At 32.9% G+C, this 14,975-nt stretch overlaps 2 protein-coding genes, 1 long non-coding RNA gene and 1 other non-coding gene across 4 annotated transcripts; 1 reads left to right on the forward strand and 3 right to left on the reverse strand.

The window, feature by feature from the left end:
• Positions 1–799: 799 nt before the first annotated feature.
• LOC104092500 (small ribosomal subunit protein eS7) lies at positions 800–4,936 on the reverse strand. The gene is made up of 6 exons (XM_070191575.1): positions 4,683–4,936; positions 4,072–4,156; positions 3,893–3,966; positions 2,612–2,735; positions 1,434–1,616; positions 800–1,131 (listed from the first exon to the last, which is right to left on the reverse strand). Exons 2-6 carry the CDS (start codon positions 4,144–4,146, stop codon positions 1,012–1,014), a joined length of 576 nt encoding a protein of 191 aa, XP_070047676.1. The 5' UTR covers positions 4,147–4,156; positions 4,683–4,936; the 3' UTR covers positions 800–1,011.
• Positions 2,978–3,359, reverse strand: LOC117275848 (uncharacterized). Its single transcript, XR_004506069.2, has 2 exons — positions 3,229–3,359; positions 2,978–3,156 (listed from the first exon to the last, which is right to left on the reverse strand). It is a non-coding gene; the product is annotated as an uncharacterized lncRNA (long non-coding RNA).
• Positions 4,937–4,975: 39 nt separating the features above from the next.
• TRNAN-GUU (transfer RNA asparagine (anticodon GUU)) lies at positions 4,976–5,049 on the reverse strand. Its single transcript has one exon. It is a non-coding gene; the product is annotated as a tRNA-Asn (tRNA).
• A 6,833-nt stretch (positions 5,050–11,882) lies between these two features.
• LOC104112248 (transcription factor BEE 3-like) lies at positions 11,883–14,639 on the forward strand. Its single transcript, XM_009622116.4, has 6 exons — positions 11,883–12,437; positions 13,188–13,307; positions 13,423–13,488; positions 13,615–13,683; positions 13,775–13,852; positions 14,393–14,639. The coding sequence occupies exons 1-6, from the start codon at positions 12,057–12,059 to the stop codon at positions 14,525–14,527; spliced, it is 849 nt and encodes a 282-aa protein (XP_009620411.1). The 5' UTR covers positions 11,883–12,056; the 3' UTR covers positions 14,528–14,639.
• The last annotated feature ends 336 nt before the right edge of the window (positions 14,640–14,975 follow it).

Consider the following 14,975-nt stretch of genomic DNA (forward strand, 5'->3'; position numbering starts at 1 on the left):
GCAAACAGAGAAGTGAATGAGTGATTTTTGTTTTAAAGATTGGTCCAAAGCAAAGGACCTCATGTGATTCGTTAAAAAATGATCGGAATATCAAATTGTGATAGTCCTCTACTATATACTATAATGGGTACTAAAAAGTCCACCTAAAATTTAAATCCTTCAAACTAATTTGCTGGTGACCAAACTTTGGAAAAAATAGTGATGACTTGTGCTCCCCCAAAAATCCATCCGACTCAAAATCTGGAAACGACATGTCCCCAAATAGTCTTAGCGTTACTGTTTCCAATCTAGACTTGTTTACAATATGCAGCTCAAATGGACAGACGTCGCAGATCTGAACTAAGTTTGGGTCCATATGTGTTAACTGAGAAAGACACATTGAAATATTTTCACATTTGGTTACTAAAAGATGTTTTCCTTATTTTCATCACATGCTCAAATAAACATTTAGATAATAGTATTAATAATTATTACTCAAAAACTTCATCAAAACATCCTATTGGCTAATATTATTATTAATCTATAATCTAATGTATTTGAAAATAAAATGTTTTCCACTCTCCAACCAAACACCAAATATTTTCATAAAAACATTCTCAATTTTTGTTTTTGAGAATGAAAATAAAATATTTCCTTCAAAAACTTCTAATCACTATCTTACAACTCGAAAAGTGCCAAGTGCTAACAGCTTGCTGAGCAGATAGCTTGCACTACTACAGTTGAGGAGCCCAGGATCAGTTTTAATCAGCTCTTCCAAGAGCAATATCCAAACAATAGAGCTGACACAGACCAAAGAGCATAGCAAACGAAACTAAACTCAACAAACAAGGCAGTAATCTAAAGAGCTAAGAGAAAGCAGGTAGCAATTTCACATTGTTCCTTAGCTTCTAGATAAAATAATATAAACACCAAAATTTCAAAACTGACTAATATGTTTTTCAGCATCGAAGTACAAAATTTCAAAACTGACTAATATGTTTTTCAGCATCGAAGTACCAAGACCAACATTTCCTAAGCCTCAGTGATGGGGTACTCAAACACAACATCTTTGCCCGATAGCTTCCTGTAAACAGCTGAAAAAGTCTCCAGCTTGTACTCGGTGTTGTTTCGTTCCTTTGGGTCCAAGAATACCTAGCCATAAAAGAGCTGATACTATCAACAACTGTGACAAGTGAATATTTTAAGAAGAAAAAAACAAACATAGCTAAATAATCTCTTCAACCTTCACATAATTAATAATTATCCCTAAATTCTAAATTGACCTTAACATGTTTCAGGAACCATCATTTAAACTGTTCTTCGATATAATTAGTGAACGTGGACAAACTCCAAGTGACAAATTCTGGTTCTACTTCTACAACATTTTCCTATTAAACATGAAACACAAACCATTCAGCAACAAAACATTATTGTAAAGTGTGCCATAAAATTACCTTCATTATCTTGGATCCGTCAACACGATACCTAACACGCTTCCCAACAATCTCAGCAGGTACAACCACATCCTCCAATATGGCATCATGAACAGAAGTAAGAGTCCTGCTACGGGGCCGTTGAGCAGCAGAACCTCTCTTTGGAGGCCTCGCTATTCTCCGGGTGGCAATGAAGATTACATCCTAAAAGAAATAGCACTTCATTAAATTCAGAAAAACACCAGCAAGATACATTGTCATACACAAAAAGGCAACAAATAAGATAGTTAATACAACTATTGCAACTAAAACATAACCATATATAAAAAGTGCAGTGTTTATATGCATTATAACAACAATCAAAGGAAAATAGCATAACTATGTGTTGACCATATAGGGTTATTTTCTCACTGCATCCAACTAGCATCTATTTGTTAGAGCAGGCATAGATACGTTTGGACAATGTAGAGAGAGCACCAGGGAGTAATATGAGTTGAACTAGGGTGAAGAGATTAAAGTCATGAATCAACTTTCTCATCTTACTAAAGCCCTCATAAAAAAAGCTGCACTTAAAATTATGTCCTAGTTGATCCACTTCACGATGCACTAAATGGGGCCAAAAATTAGAAGTCCTCTACAATATATTCTTAGTGCAATAAACACCCAACAAGATACTAACTAACAGAATGATTTCAATGATGCCTAGAAGATTTTGCAGTATAGAAGAAGAAGGCCAATTACTGAAGATCTTCATTTCATGAGCCTGATATCAAAGACCGGGCTCCAACTTCTACACCTAGATAGGTTTCCATAAATCAGAATAACAGCAAAACCTTGATTCAAGCATAGGTGCAAATCCAAGAATAATGTCAAAACCACTAGGATCACGAGCCAACCTCATATACGTGCATTTCTCAAAGCAAATTCCAAAAATGTAACAAGAAAACTTCTCCTCCTTAAATATAAGAAGAATTTGCCCCAATCACAAAACATGATGCCATGGTAAATCTTGAAGCCAGCATGGGAGGCTCAATATCACATAATTGCATTATGCAGAACATTTAATTCCAGATAACCATAATTATTCATAACTGTTCAATATATGATCATTTCAGATAATCATTTCGGATAAGACACTAAAAAGTTCAATGCTCGAATATATACTCAAGAGACTACTAGGAAAAGAGTTCAATAGCTACCTTCCCACTGAATTTCTTCTCGAGCTCCCTAACAAGGCGGACGTGAATCTTGCGGAAAGCTTTTCTCAGCCTGTAGGGGACATGGATAACAACAGCCTTCTTGTTTCCTGACACATCAATTTGTCTGCGGAACCAGTCCAAGAAAACCAATCACAACAGGAAGTGAATGTTTGAGCTCCAAGTTTCCAACGTTATTCAGTTGCTCAACTAACAAAAAGGGTGGGACTGTTGCAGAATTTTACTCTACTACTGGTTGGCAAATTAATTGCAGAAGAGGTCTAAATGATTGGGAGATGGATGACATATGTCAGTTATTACAGCAATTGGATTCTGTTGCTGTGGAAGAAAGCAAGAGGGATTCGTTGATTTGGATTGCAAGTAGGGATAAGTTCTCAGTCAAGAGTTGTTACAATTTACTACAACGGCAGATGGGGCACTGGGAAACAGATTGGCCATGGAAGATACTCTGGAAGACTAAAGCACCTGTAAAGGTGGCATGTTTTGGGTGGATTGCTACTAAGGGAGCTTGTTTGACCCAGGATAACCTGCAGAAAAGAGGCTTTGCACTAAGTAATAGATGTTATCTATGTGAAAGAGACCAGGAAACTACAAATCACCTTCTTCTACATTGTGAAATCTCAAGGCAGTGTTGGGATCTTTTCCTGAATATCTGTGGAGTATCCTGGGTAATGCCCCACAATGTTAGGAGTTTGCTGGAGAGCTAGCAGAGTCAAATAATAGCTAAAAGACAGCAGCAATTTTGGAAAACCATTCCTCTATGCATCTTTTGGACTTTATGGCTGGAAAGAAATAAGCGATGCTTTGAAGGAAAAAGAAGACATATCTCTAGAATTAAGAACAATTGTCTGCATAATTGGTATTTCTGGTGTAAGAGCAGTATTTTGGAGAATGTAGATCAATATTTGGACTTTATTGAGATGCTTGGAAAGTTATTGTAACTGGCTATTCTGGAGCCTTCTTTCATGTATTTTTGTGTACTTATTTAATGAAATTTTTACCTTATCAAAAAAAAACAATCACAACAAGGAAATGTGAAGAATATCTCTAAGTTCTATGCACTGCCGTGTAAAAAATATTACACGATCAGGTCACTAATTAGGTAATTACCGGTAAATCTCTTGATAAACACCAATTGGTAATATGATAAACATGGTCACTAACCTGTTAAAATTCACTAATGGTGTAAAAATCTTTACAGTGTCAGTGCATATAACTTAACATTTACTAATAACAGAACTATGCAATTTTTCCAACTCTTACACTGCTGAATTGATGTATAGGTCCTTCAATTCACTCTTCAGCTCTTGGTTGGTGTTTTCCATATCAAACAAAGCCTGTTCAACAAAAAAATACAGTAAACTTTTTCAGAAACATTGTATCAATACCAATTTTTTAGGTCCTGAAAAACCAGTGCCATAACAAAAAAGAACAAAACTAACCTGTGCAACAGACTCCTCAAATTCAGTAGGTTCAGCATCTTTATCCTTGTGAATCTTTTGCCTTGACGTGTACATCTTCACAGATCTAACAATTCAACCAACCAACCAATCAATCAATCAGCATTTCAATACCATACTAGTTAGGGTTAGCTATAAATCATTTGTATCTATTCCAATCCATTCAGGCCCATTTCATTCTAATTCAACTAAAAACAATTTTATAACAGAGAAATCCCCTATGGCCGGTGGCGCATGGTTAGAAACTTGGTGGACAATGGCCCTGCCCTTCTACCCTTCTCCACTTAATAATTCAGCTGATTAGACAGTGCAGTAATAGAAAATAAGCCTAAATAAATTGTTAGAATAACGCATAGTAAAAACTAATCTACCAGAAAATAATGAACGAATTTTTACTTGATAAAGCAATATTTTGCATACAAACTCTAATAACATCAGCTAAACGAGTTTGACGTTACAAAAAAGATACTACAAAGCTACTCCTGCGGCTAAAACATAATATTTCCTTCGAGACAATGGAGTTAAAACATTGAATATTGAAGTATATAAATTAAATGCAGCAGTCTCATAAAAAGGGTGGAGGAGAATAGGACCTGTGAGAGAAAGGCAGCGATCAGCGCCGGCGGGAAACCCTAGCTATGTTTAGTTTGAGAGATGAAGAAGAACCCTAGCTGTTTGGAGGGATGAAATGGTGTTTAATGGAGGGATGAACGGAATGGATGGGCTTGAACTAATCGATTGAATTTGGGTTCGTTACCATCTCTATTGGCTTGAGCTGTAACCTTTACAAGGCCCAATATGGTAGAACCGGTTATGATATTAGGCTGCGTTTGTTTCAAAAACAAAAATGGTGAAAAAAAGACCAGGATCATTAAAACAATTTATACGCTAGAAGGAGGGCTTGAACCTCCGACCTTGTGGTTAACAGCCACACGCTCTAACCAACTGAGCTATTCCAGCTTGTGTCCTCTATAACAGAATATATTTAACTATTTTATATTTTAATGTAACGGAACACCAGGAAGGAAAGAAGAGCAACTTTAAAAATTAAAGAAAATGATTATATACGTCGTCATATAGGGAATATTATTTTTTATATAATCATCGAAAAATGTTTAAATTTACTTTTGTATTTCGCGAAAAAGTCTAATATTACTATCCATTAAAAGTTTGGTTCATCCATGTTCTCGCTATTATAATTTTGGCTCGAAAGTACGCTTAGTCTTTAATGGACCAATATTATATAGGCAAATCTTGTAATTTCTGAAAGGTCTAACTTTGCCCTTGTGGTATTTGTGGTATATAGAAGGTCTAACTTTGTCCTCTAGCATAGACGCGTGGAGAATTTCTGCGTTAATCCAAGTTTAAAATTGGGGTATTATCACTTCTAGCTCGTGCTATAAACTATTTACATTCACTAGCCGAAAAAGTATATAAAATTTGTATAATTTTTATATATAACATACAGAATATATATATACAAACAAAAAAAAATTACTACTATTTTAAGAGCGACTATATATTGTCATTTTCGTTTCAAAATTTTCCTTGTGGTTCAAAGTTTGGTTCAGCCGTGTTCCTGCGGTTATTGACTAATAAGGCCAATTTCGAGCTAAAAGCGTAACAAGGATATGGATCGATCAAACTTTTAATGGAGAGTAAAATTAGACTTTCTCGCAAAGTACAGGGCAAATTTGGACTTTTCCCTATATAATTGTGAAATTAATTTTGAGAGACCAGAAATTGAAAATGAAAAATATTTATAAACCAAGATTGTAAAGGATCTTTGTTCTTCCACGTGTTTATCTTAGGTCAAAGTAACTTTTCCATATCCAGTAATTTATTCCAACGAATGATTTATGGGTTTTCCCTATGAGGTTTCTCAATTATTCACAAATTATAAGGAAAAGGGAAAAAAGAACACGTATTGCTTCTTTCCGTCATGAGTAATCAAACAATGAATTTTTATATTCCCATACACTATTTGAAACTGTATTACTCTCCCTACTAAAGTTTCAATCTAATTACATACTATATACAAATTTATTAATTATGTACATTTTTATGAATTAAATGAGTATACATTTATATTATGAATCAATTATTTCTCATCCTTATTCTCTCTCCCTCATGCGCTCTCTCTCCCCGTCTCTCTCTCTCTCATGCGCATTCTCTCTCTCTCTACGTCTCTCTCTATCTCTGAATCCCTAATTCCAGTAATGTAGAGCAAAGGAAAAGAGAGTAGCAATTCCATGCTTATTGAAATTCTAGTAATGTAGAGCTGAAGGTGTTGCACAATTAGTGTTCAGATTCTAGTAATGTTGCACAATTGATGTTCAAATTGAAATTGTCAATCAATAAATTTTGAAGGTGTTTGACTCTCTACCATTGACAACCATTAAAAAGCTTTGAATTCGAATTTGGGTTTTTAAAAAATATTATTTGTTTGAATTGTGTGTTGTTGCAAACAATTGGGAATATTATTTGGAGTTTATATCTCAATTTTGAGGGTGTTTTGGTAAAGACTAGACTTGGTTTTGGCTGAATTTCATATTGAAACTCGAAGAAGAAGACTTGACATACCATATACTTACGAAATTGTAGTAAAGTTGTAGTAAAATTGTAGGTAAGTTGTACATACATATATATATATATATATATATATATATATATATATATATATATATATATATATATATATATTTGAATATTGTATGAAAGTTGAAAAATAGTTGTATTATGTATGAATCGTTATATAAAATTTGTATTTAAGTTATCAATACTATTTTTTTTTTTACATAAAGTTGTTGATATGTATCAAAATTGTATTAAGAGAGTAAGTTTTGATTGGAATTTTAGAGAGGAAGAAGCACACACCACACACAAAATATATACAAATCAGATACAAAATATATAAAAGATATATTGTATAAAATTTGTATAATAATTATATTTAAGTTGTATGATATTGTATTTGTATTTAACTGGTAGAAATAATGTATGAAAGTTGTAGATAAATTGTAGATTAGTTATAATTATGCACAAAATATATACAAATTAGATACAAAATATTCAAAAGACATATTGTATAAAATTTGTATAATAATTGTATTTAAGTTGTATGATATTGTAGTTGTATTTAACTGGGTAAAAATAATGTATGAAAGTTGTAGATAAATTATAGATTAGTTGTAAATAAGTGTATACTGTATAGTTAGTTGTAATTCAATATTACAAAATCAAATGCAATGTGACTAATTCAATATTACATTCCTAGTCATAATTGACTATAATTTCATTGAGGGTAAAATTTGATTATGTTTTTTTTTTTTTAAACCCATCCCAAATTAGGAGGATCTATAGTGTTTCCACACTTCTCCTCCAGCGTGACTCGAACCCAGAACCTTACGGTCATAGGTGGAGGTGCTTTTACCAACTGAGCAAGCCTCACTTGTCGGTAAAATTTGATTATGTAATTTGACCAAATAACTTGTGACTATAATTGTCCAAAATGTCGATAAGTTCAAAATGTCTCTGTGCCAATTCTTGATACTTGTACTGAGTATTATCATTTGTCTAAGTAATAAGGAATCATATTTTCAAGTTGGTTACGTGATAGACCTGCAGGCTTTCAATGCTTATGATGTAGTTTTGATTTCCTCCGCGTTACGAACAGTAATGCATGTTTAAGGAAATCAATTGTGTCAAGCTGATAGCATAATCAGATAAATATTATTCATTGAAAGACATTTGCTAAAGAAGAATTTCGTGATGCTTAATTGTGTGAATATTAGAGTTAAATACCAAGAGGCGTTGTTATGTCAAATATCACCAATTTCTCAAATTATACATGGGGAGGCAACTAGATTTTATAATCATACAACTATTTTTCAACTTCCACACAATATATATATATATATATATATATATATATATATATATATATATATATATATATATATATATATATATAAACATAAACATAATATAATTTACCTATAATTTTACTACAACTTTACTACAATTTCGTAAATATATTGTATGTCATGTCTTCTTCTTCTTCTTCTTCTTCTTCTTCTTCTTCTTCTTCTTTCAATCTAAAATTTAGCCAAAACCAAGTCTAATCTTCACCAAACACCCTCAAAATTGAGATATAAACTCCAAACAATATTCTCAATTGTTTGCAACAACGCCCGATCCAAACAAATAATAGTTTTTGAAAACTCAAATTTGAATTTAATAAGGACTGCATACGTATTTGACAAAATTGTTAATAGCTGTATTTTTATGACTTCCTTTGTGTCCGCAAAGTGCTTTAAGCGAATCAAATTGTTTTTTTTTTGCATGTTTTGCATTCAAAGATTCTACGTCCCAATGATTGATTCCTTTTCATTATATCTACACAATTCGCCATTGCTAGTTTCTCTACTGATAGTACCTTCTTCTCTATTTCTCTTTAATGCCATGGCTTTTGAAATTTTTTGAAACTTAATTAGTCACGGTGAGAGAAAGTGATGAAGAAAGAAAGAAAATTTGATGTGAGAGGCGACAGTGAGGAAAGAGGAGAGGAGAGAAAAAAAGGAAAAGGAGGTAACTAAATCCCCTTATTTAAGGCACTAATAATGAATTGTATATAAATTGTAAGTAATCCTTGTTTATGGTGAATAATATATAAAACTAGGATAATTTTGATAAATAAATTTCAATATTGTATAGGAAGGAAAAAATTCCATCAACCAATGGTCTCACCTAACTCTGATTTAATTAGTTACTTAGTGTTGAGGTATAATATCGACAAGGAGTAATGTGATTATTTAAGGCCTTAATAAAATGATTATTGTTTCTTAATTCTGAGGGGGTGAATGTCCAATCACCAATAAACCCACTTTGATTCTGATTATTTGTAACCAAATTAAGTGCATGTCGATCATTCTCAATCTCTTAATGGGTTTTATTGCTTATCTTTCAGTGCCACTTTTACGATTCTTAAATCCACTCATACTACAAAATGCTACTCCCTCCGTCAGAGTTAAATAATTAAAGGAACAACTAAAAGAATTTTGAAATTTACGGGGTAGTATAAGTCATAAAAATTTATATAGTTATAAACATAAGGATAAGATGAGAAATTTAAAATAAAATTATTACTAAATACAAAAAAATTATTTTATTTGAGATTGATTAAAAAGAAAAGAGTGTCACATGATAAAGAATATAAAATTAGTGAAAATGACACCAAGTAGCCACTTTTAAGCCCGCCGTTTAAAATATATTCATAATTTACGATGTATTTAAAGATTGGCCAATTCGCTCAAACTTAAGGACACATCGTCTTGAAGTTTAAACCTCAAAATTCAAACTTCATGACAACGTGTCCTAAAGTTCGAAAATTATGTCCAAAAGTTTGAATCTTTTGTCCTGAATTTTAAATTAGTAGCTCAGAAATTTAGGACACTTAGTCCTAAATTTCAAATTAGCACTTCAAAAATACAGGATACTAGATCCTGATTTTCAAATTTAGGATATTTAATCCTGAAGTTTGGATATATTGGCTAAAAGCATTATAAATGATGAATATATTTTAAAGAGCGGACTTAAAAATGGCTATTGGTGCACTTCATGATGTGTTTAGTGGAGGGATTTGCATCTATACCCAGTTTTTGGGTCACAATTTAACTTATACCCGCTTTGCAAAAAAAATTGCAAGCGTACCCACTTTTCGAGTAACTTCAGACATACGGGGCCTAAAGTAGCAAGAATTTATGTTTAAAGTTTGAACTTCAGAATTTTTTGTCTGAAGTGTGACCTTATCAAAATAAAACTTCAGATATTTTCGTTTGAAGTTTGGCCTGACTTGCAAAAGTAATCAAAAAAACTTCAATTCGTAGTGCAAACTTCAGACAAATTAATTTGAAGTTCTTCAATTTGTAGTGCAAACTTCAGACAAATTAGTTTGAAATTCTTCAGTTCGTAGTGCAAACTTCCAAACTTCAGACAAATTAGTCTAAAGTTCTTCATTTTGTAGAGCAAACTTCAGACAAGTTAGTCTGAAGTTTTTCAGTTTGTAGTGCAATAAACTTTAGTTTCCCAAACTTGTTAGTCTTCAGTTGAAACATTCTGAACTTAACGGTCATGTAGGATCAAACGAAAACGATCTTATTCTGCCAATGCTTGAGATTTTGGAGTTAAGATTTTGTGTTGATGTTGATTCTGTTAATATTGTTTCTCCAAAGCTTGTGAAACTTCGGTTGATGTTGATTATGTTAATATTCCCAAACTTCAGTTGGTGTTCTACATATATGTGGTATTGAGTTTTCTTTATGTCGGCGTCACCGTGATGAAATTAATAAAACGTCGACGGCAGCCGGAAAGACGATTATTCCGGTTGTCAGAAAGAGAATTATACCGGTGTTGAAGAAGTCAAATAGCAGCAAGAGGATTTTTTGCTTAGACTTGAGCTCATCCCCTGATGAGAATGTTGATATGAAGTTATGGCCACGACGCCGGTTTCATCTCCGGTTTTGCGATGTTGTCAAAAATAGGAAAAGAAGAGGAGGAAGAAAGGAGCGCATAGGTCTTGGATCTGAAGTTGTCAAAATTAAGGTATAAATTAAATAATTTTTAAAATATGGGTATAGATTAAACGGGAGCGACAAAAATAGGACCCTATGTAATTTTTTTGTTTAATACTTGAGAAAAGAGGCCAGCACACAAAATTGCAGCTACTGATGCACTTCGGTCGCCCATGATTTCTATTAAATTGTGTGAATTGTTTCAGTTAAAGTGTAAATTATTAGATGAAATACTTTTACTCACTTACTTTTTTATTTATTTATTTATTATGATTAAAATAGGAACCTTTAAGTGCAATTAATTTTTTTAATGGGCAAGTAAACCCTTATAAGAGCTAAATGTTGAGCATAAAAGGCCCTTGGAAGATTGATGAGATTTCTAACTAGAGTCCCTATTTTAACCTAACCATGCAAAATTCAAGTTGGAATTTCAAAAAATATAAATTCCAAAGTAAAAGTTGAAAATACAATTGATCTACTTTCAGTAAGTTGATATAGTTCATAATATGAGCAAGTATTTTTGCCTGTTGTAATATCATGTTAAAAATTGATATCTAATCAATATCTTCAAAGCAATGAAAAGAGTGGCTCCCATCTTTATATGACTCTTTAGATGCTCTTGTAGTACTATTTAAACATTAAATGCGTTGATTGGCAACTTCTTATGACATTTCAAAATAATCATTTTTCCTTTTTCTTAATATAAAAGAATTATCATAATTCTGTAAGAAAAATGGGCTTACATTATTAAAAAAATTAATATTTAAAAATCCGAGTTTGATAATAGTCCATAAACGTGAGCCCAATTATAAATATGATAATTTGTTATTGGACGGTGTACTTTATGTGCTTGGTAAGTATAGTGTGACGGTGAGTGTAGGTTCAACCCGATAAAGCTCGTAATGGAAGAGTCCTTCAGTGTTTCATTAATTACAGTAATGTCCCCTCTTTCATAACATTTGTTGTGTATGACGCCGTCGTATCAGAGAAAAGGTATAACTCAAACAAGTACACAAGTGTTCTTGCTAATCTGAATTATTTAGTGTCCTAATATCATGTTTGATCTTGAGTTATATTGCGTTAATATTCATACAAATTGGGCTCATAATTCCAACTGCTAATGCAGGGTCCCATGGAATTCTATACATCTCCTGAGTATGGTCCATATGGGGAACAAAGACAGAACCCCAAATTTCCAAATGGCAACCTCAAATTGCTTCACAACTATTCCATTTTTTAATGAAAAAACAAATTGAAAATTTCACAAACAATGCTCAATTTTGCCCATATACTCTATATATATAGCAGTTAGTTACAACCTATCCTATCATCAGAAACATACACTTGACATCCCTTGTGAGCTGCAAATTTTATAATAATACACCAAAAGTTGCTATGGCTTATCATTTACTCAATCCAGACATGCAAATCAATAATCCACCATTTTCTGTATTTAACATTGACTCCAGCTTGAATTTCAATAACCAGTTTCCTGAACTAAACCTGAACCCCACTTCCTTAGAGATGTCAAACTTCAATTTTCAGAGCTTTGTTGGATTTTCCCATGAAAATATTTTAACCCAAACACCTGAATTCCCAGTTTGTTTAACAGCAAATTTCCATGGAATTTTTCAAGAAGATGACAAGAATAAGGTTACAATCCAAGCTAGAAATGATATCAATGAAAGCAAGAAGAGGAAAACAATAGAAACCCCAGAAAGCAGCTCTGCATATTCATCCCCTGCAGTTTCTTGGAGTGGGACCAAAAGAAAAACTGTGAGTAATTCTTGAATTCTTTTAATTCTAATCAGTAGCAGAATCAGGAGATTAAAAAGAAAAAAGTTAGAATGTCAGACTTACAAATTGAACTTGCAACTTAAAGCAATTCTTGAGCCACTTATTCCGTTACACTATAAGTTTCCCTTACATAAGTAGGATTCAACAATTTATATATACACAATTACTATTTTGTTTTTGTCATGTTTACATAATATAATTTTCCTATGAAGGGATTCAATAGAACTCCTTTTAGGCCAACAACATAGTTATCCTCGTTTGGTCTATAGGTCACGAGCTCGAGTCGTGGAATCAACACTAATGCTTTTATTAGGGTATGTTGTATGCATCACACCCTTGAGGTGCGGCCAGGGCAGATTCAGGGGTGGAAGGGTGTTCATCCGAACCCCTTGGCCAAAAAATGTCAAACCTTTATTTTATGGTTATATATTATATTTTGAATCGCCTTAACATAACCCAACATCTTAGCTCACTGCTCAAGAGGTTCATAATTTCCTTAAGGTTGCGACTTCCATTCATTCTCGCTGCAATTTTTTACTGTTCACTCCTTTAAAATAATGAATTCCCTTGCTCGAAATCTTGAATCCGCTACTGGGTGCGGCCCTTTCATGGACCCTGCATGAACGCATGATGCTTTGTGCATCGGGCTGCTCTTTTAGTTTTTTGGGCCATATAACTCCGCCCCTGTCTATATACATGGTGCTGATACCTCAGTTTGGACATTTACAGAGTAAAGGAAAAGGAAAGAAAGTGAAAAGTGATGAAAAGGAAGAAGACAACCCAAGGCAAGTGGTGCATGTAAGAGCCAAGAGAGGTCAAGCAACTGATAGTCACAGTTTAGCTGAAAGGGTAATTTCCTATGTTTCTCTCCCTCTTGTAAATTCTAATTTTCATTGTCTGGAAAATTGTTTTTTCCACATATAAACTTGTAATGACTAATGCATTTTTTTTCCTATTAATTCAGGTGAGAAGAGGAAAAATTAATGAAAGACTTAAGTGTTTGCAAGACATTGTTCCTGGATGTTACAAGGTAATATCCATGTTTCTATCTTTGAACAATACATCTTCATTTTAAATAGTACAAAGATTATGATTCTCTTAGAAATAAACAGGCAGAATTTTAACATACTAATGTCCCTTTTTAATCAAATTGCAGTCTATGGGCATGGCAGTAATGTTGGATGAAATAATTAATTACGTGCAATCCTTGCAAAATCAAGTGGAGGTGAGTTGATAATTTGATATCAGTACAATACCTTTTCTGATTTTCCAAAAAAGAGAACAAATAGTTGACTTATTCTTTTTTTGGGATTCAGTTCCTCTCTATGAAGCTTTCTGCAGCAAGCACATATAATAACTTCAACTCAGAGACATACATTTTGGAGACACTGCAGGTAATTTTCTTGGTTCTTAGTCTTATATAATTTTTCATAATGATTCTTGAGTATTTTTCACTCAACAAAATGTTAATATGCATTGACTAAAGATTAATCAGGCTAGACTAAAAGAAGTTACACACATAGACAATATTAAAATGTTTTATAATATAATGTAATTTAACATGTGATAGCAAGTTAATTACTTGCCATTTTTATCAGCTAGCAATTAGTACTAATACTTATCATAGAAATTTGCACGTAATTACTTTGTAAATAATATGATTGTGTAAATATTTTTTTATATTGCCAATCTATTGAACGAAAGGGAGTCTTGGAGCAACAGTAAAGTTGTCTCGTGTGACCTATAGATCACAAGTTTGAGCCGTGAAAGCAACCACTAATGCTTGTATTAAGTTAGGCTGTCTACATCACACACCTTGGGATGACGCCCTTCCGTAGACCCTGCGTGAATGCAAAATATTTTGTGCATCGGACTGCCCCTTTTATTTGTCAATCTATTGAACTTTAACTGATTAGGACAATTGTATGTTGCAGAGAGCAAAGGCATATGAAGCACACATAATGCAGAAGCTAAGGAAAGAAGGATGTGAAGGGGTGGCTTCTTCTAATCAAATTGGCCCTCTTGACCACAGTTTTGGTTGCTATCCCCAGTTGCCTTATAACACCTAAATATTCTGATCAATGTTCATTCTCCCACTTAGTAGTATACACATTTGTAATTTTTGTACACATGCAAAACTCAGAAATTCGATTAATTAATATACTTGTATCAACCTCACAATACAGTTCTTTCGTTGGAATTTAACAAAATTATTGATATTAAAAAGAGAAAAGGGCCAAATATACCCATGTACTTTTATATATTGTCTATATTTAACCTCCGTTATATTATCAGACCAAATTTATCCTTACCATTATACTATCGGGTCAAATTTACCCCTACAATCAGCAAACTTTTAAAAATACCCCTTGATCTGTTAAGTCATCCAAAATCTCCCAAATTCTTTTTATTTAAATCACTTGTTGTTCTTCTTGATCCACTATTTTTTAAATAATTGGCATTACCTGCTTTCTGAATTAGAGAAAAAATAATAAGAGAAAAAAATATTAAATAATA

The sequence above is a fragment of the Nicotiana tomentosiformis genome, chromosome 12 (assembly GCF_000390325.3).
Source record: "Nicotiana tomentosiformis chromosome 12, ASM39032v3, whole genome shotgun sequence".
Lineage (NCBI taxonomy): Eukaryota > Viridiplantae > Streptophyta > Magnoliopsida > Solanales > Solanaceae > Nicotiana > Nicotiana tomentosiformis.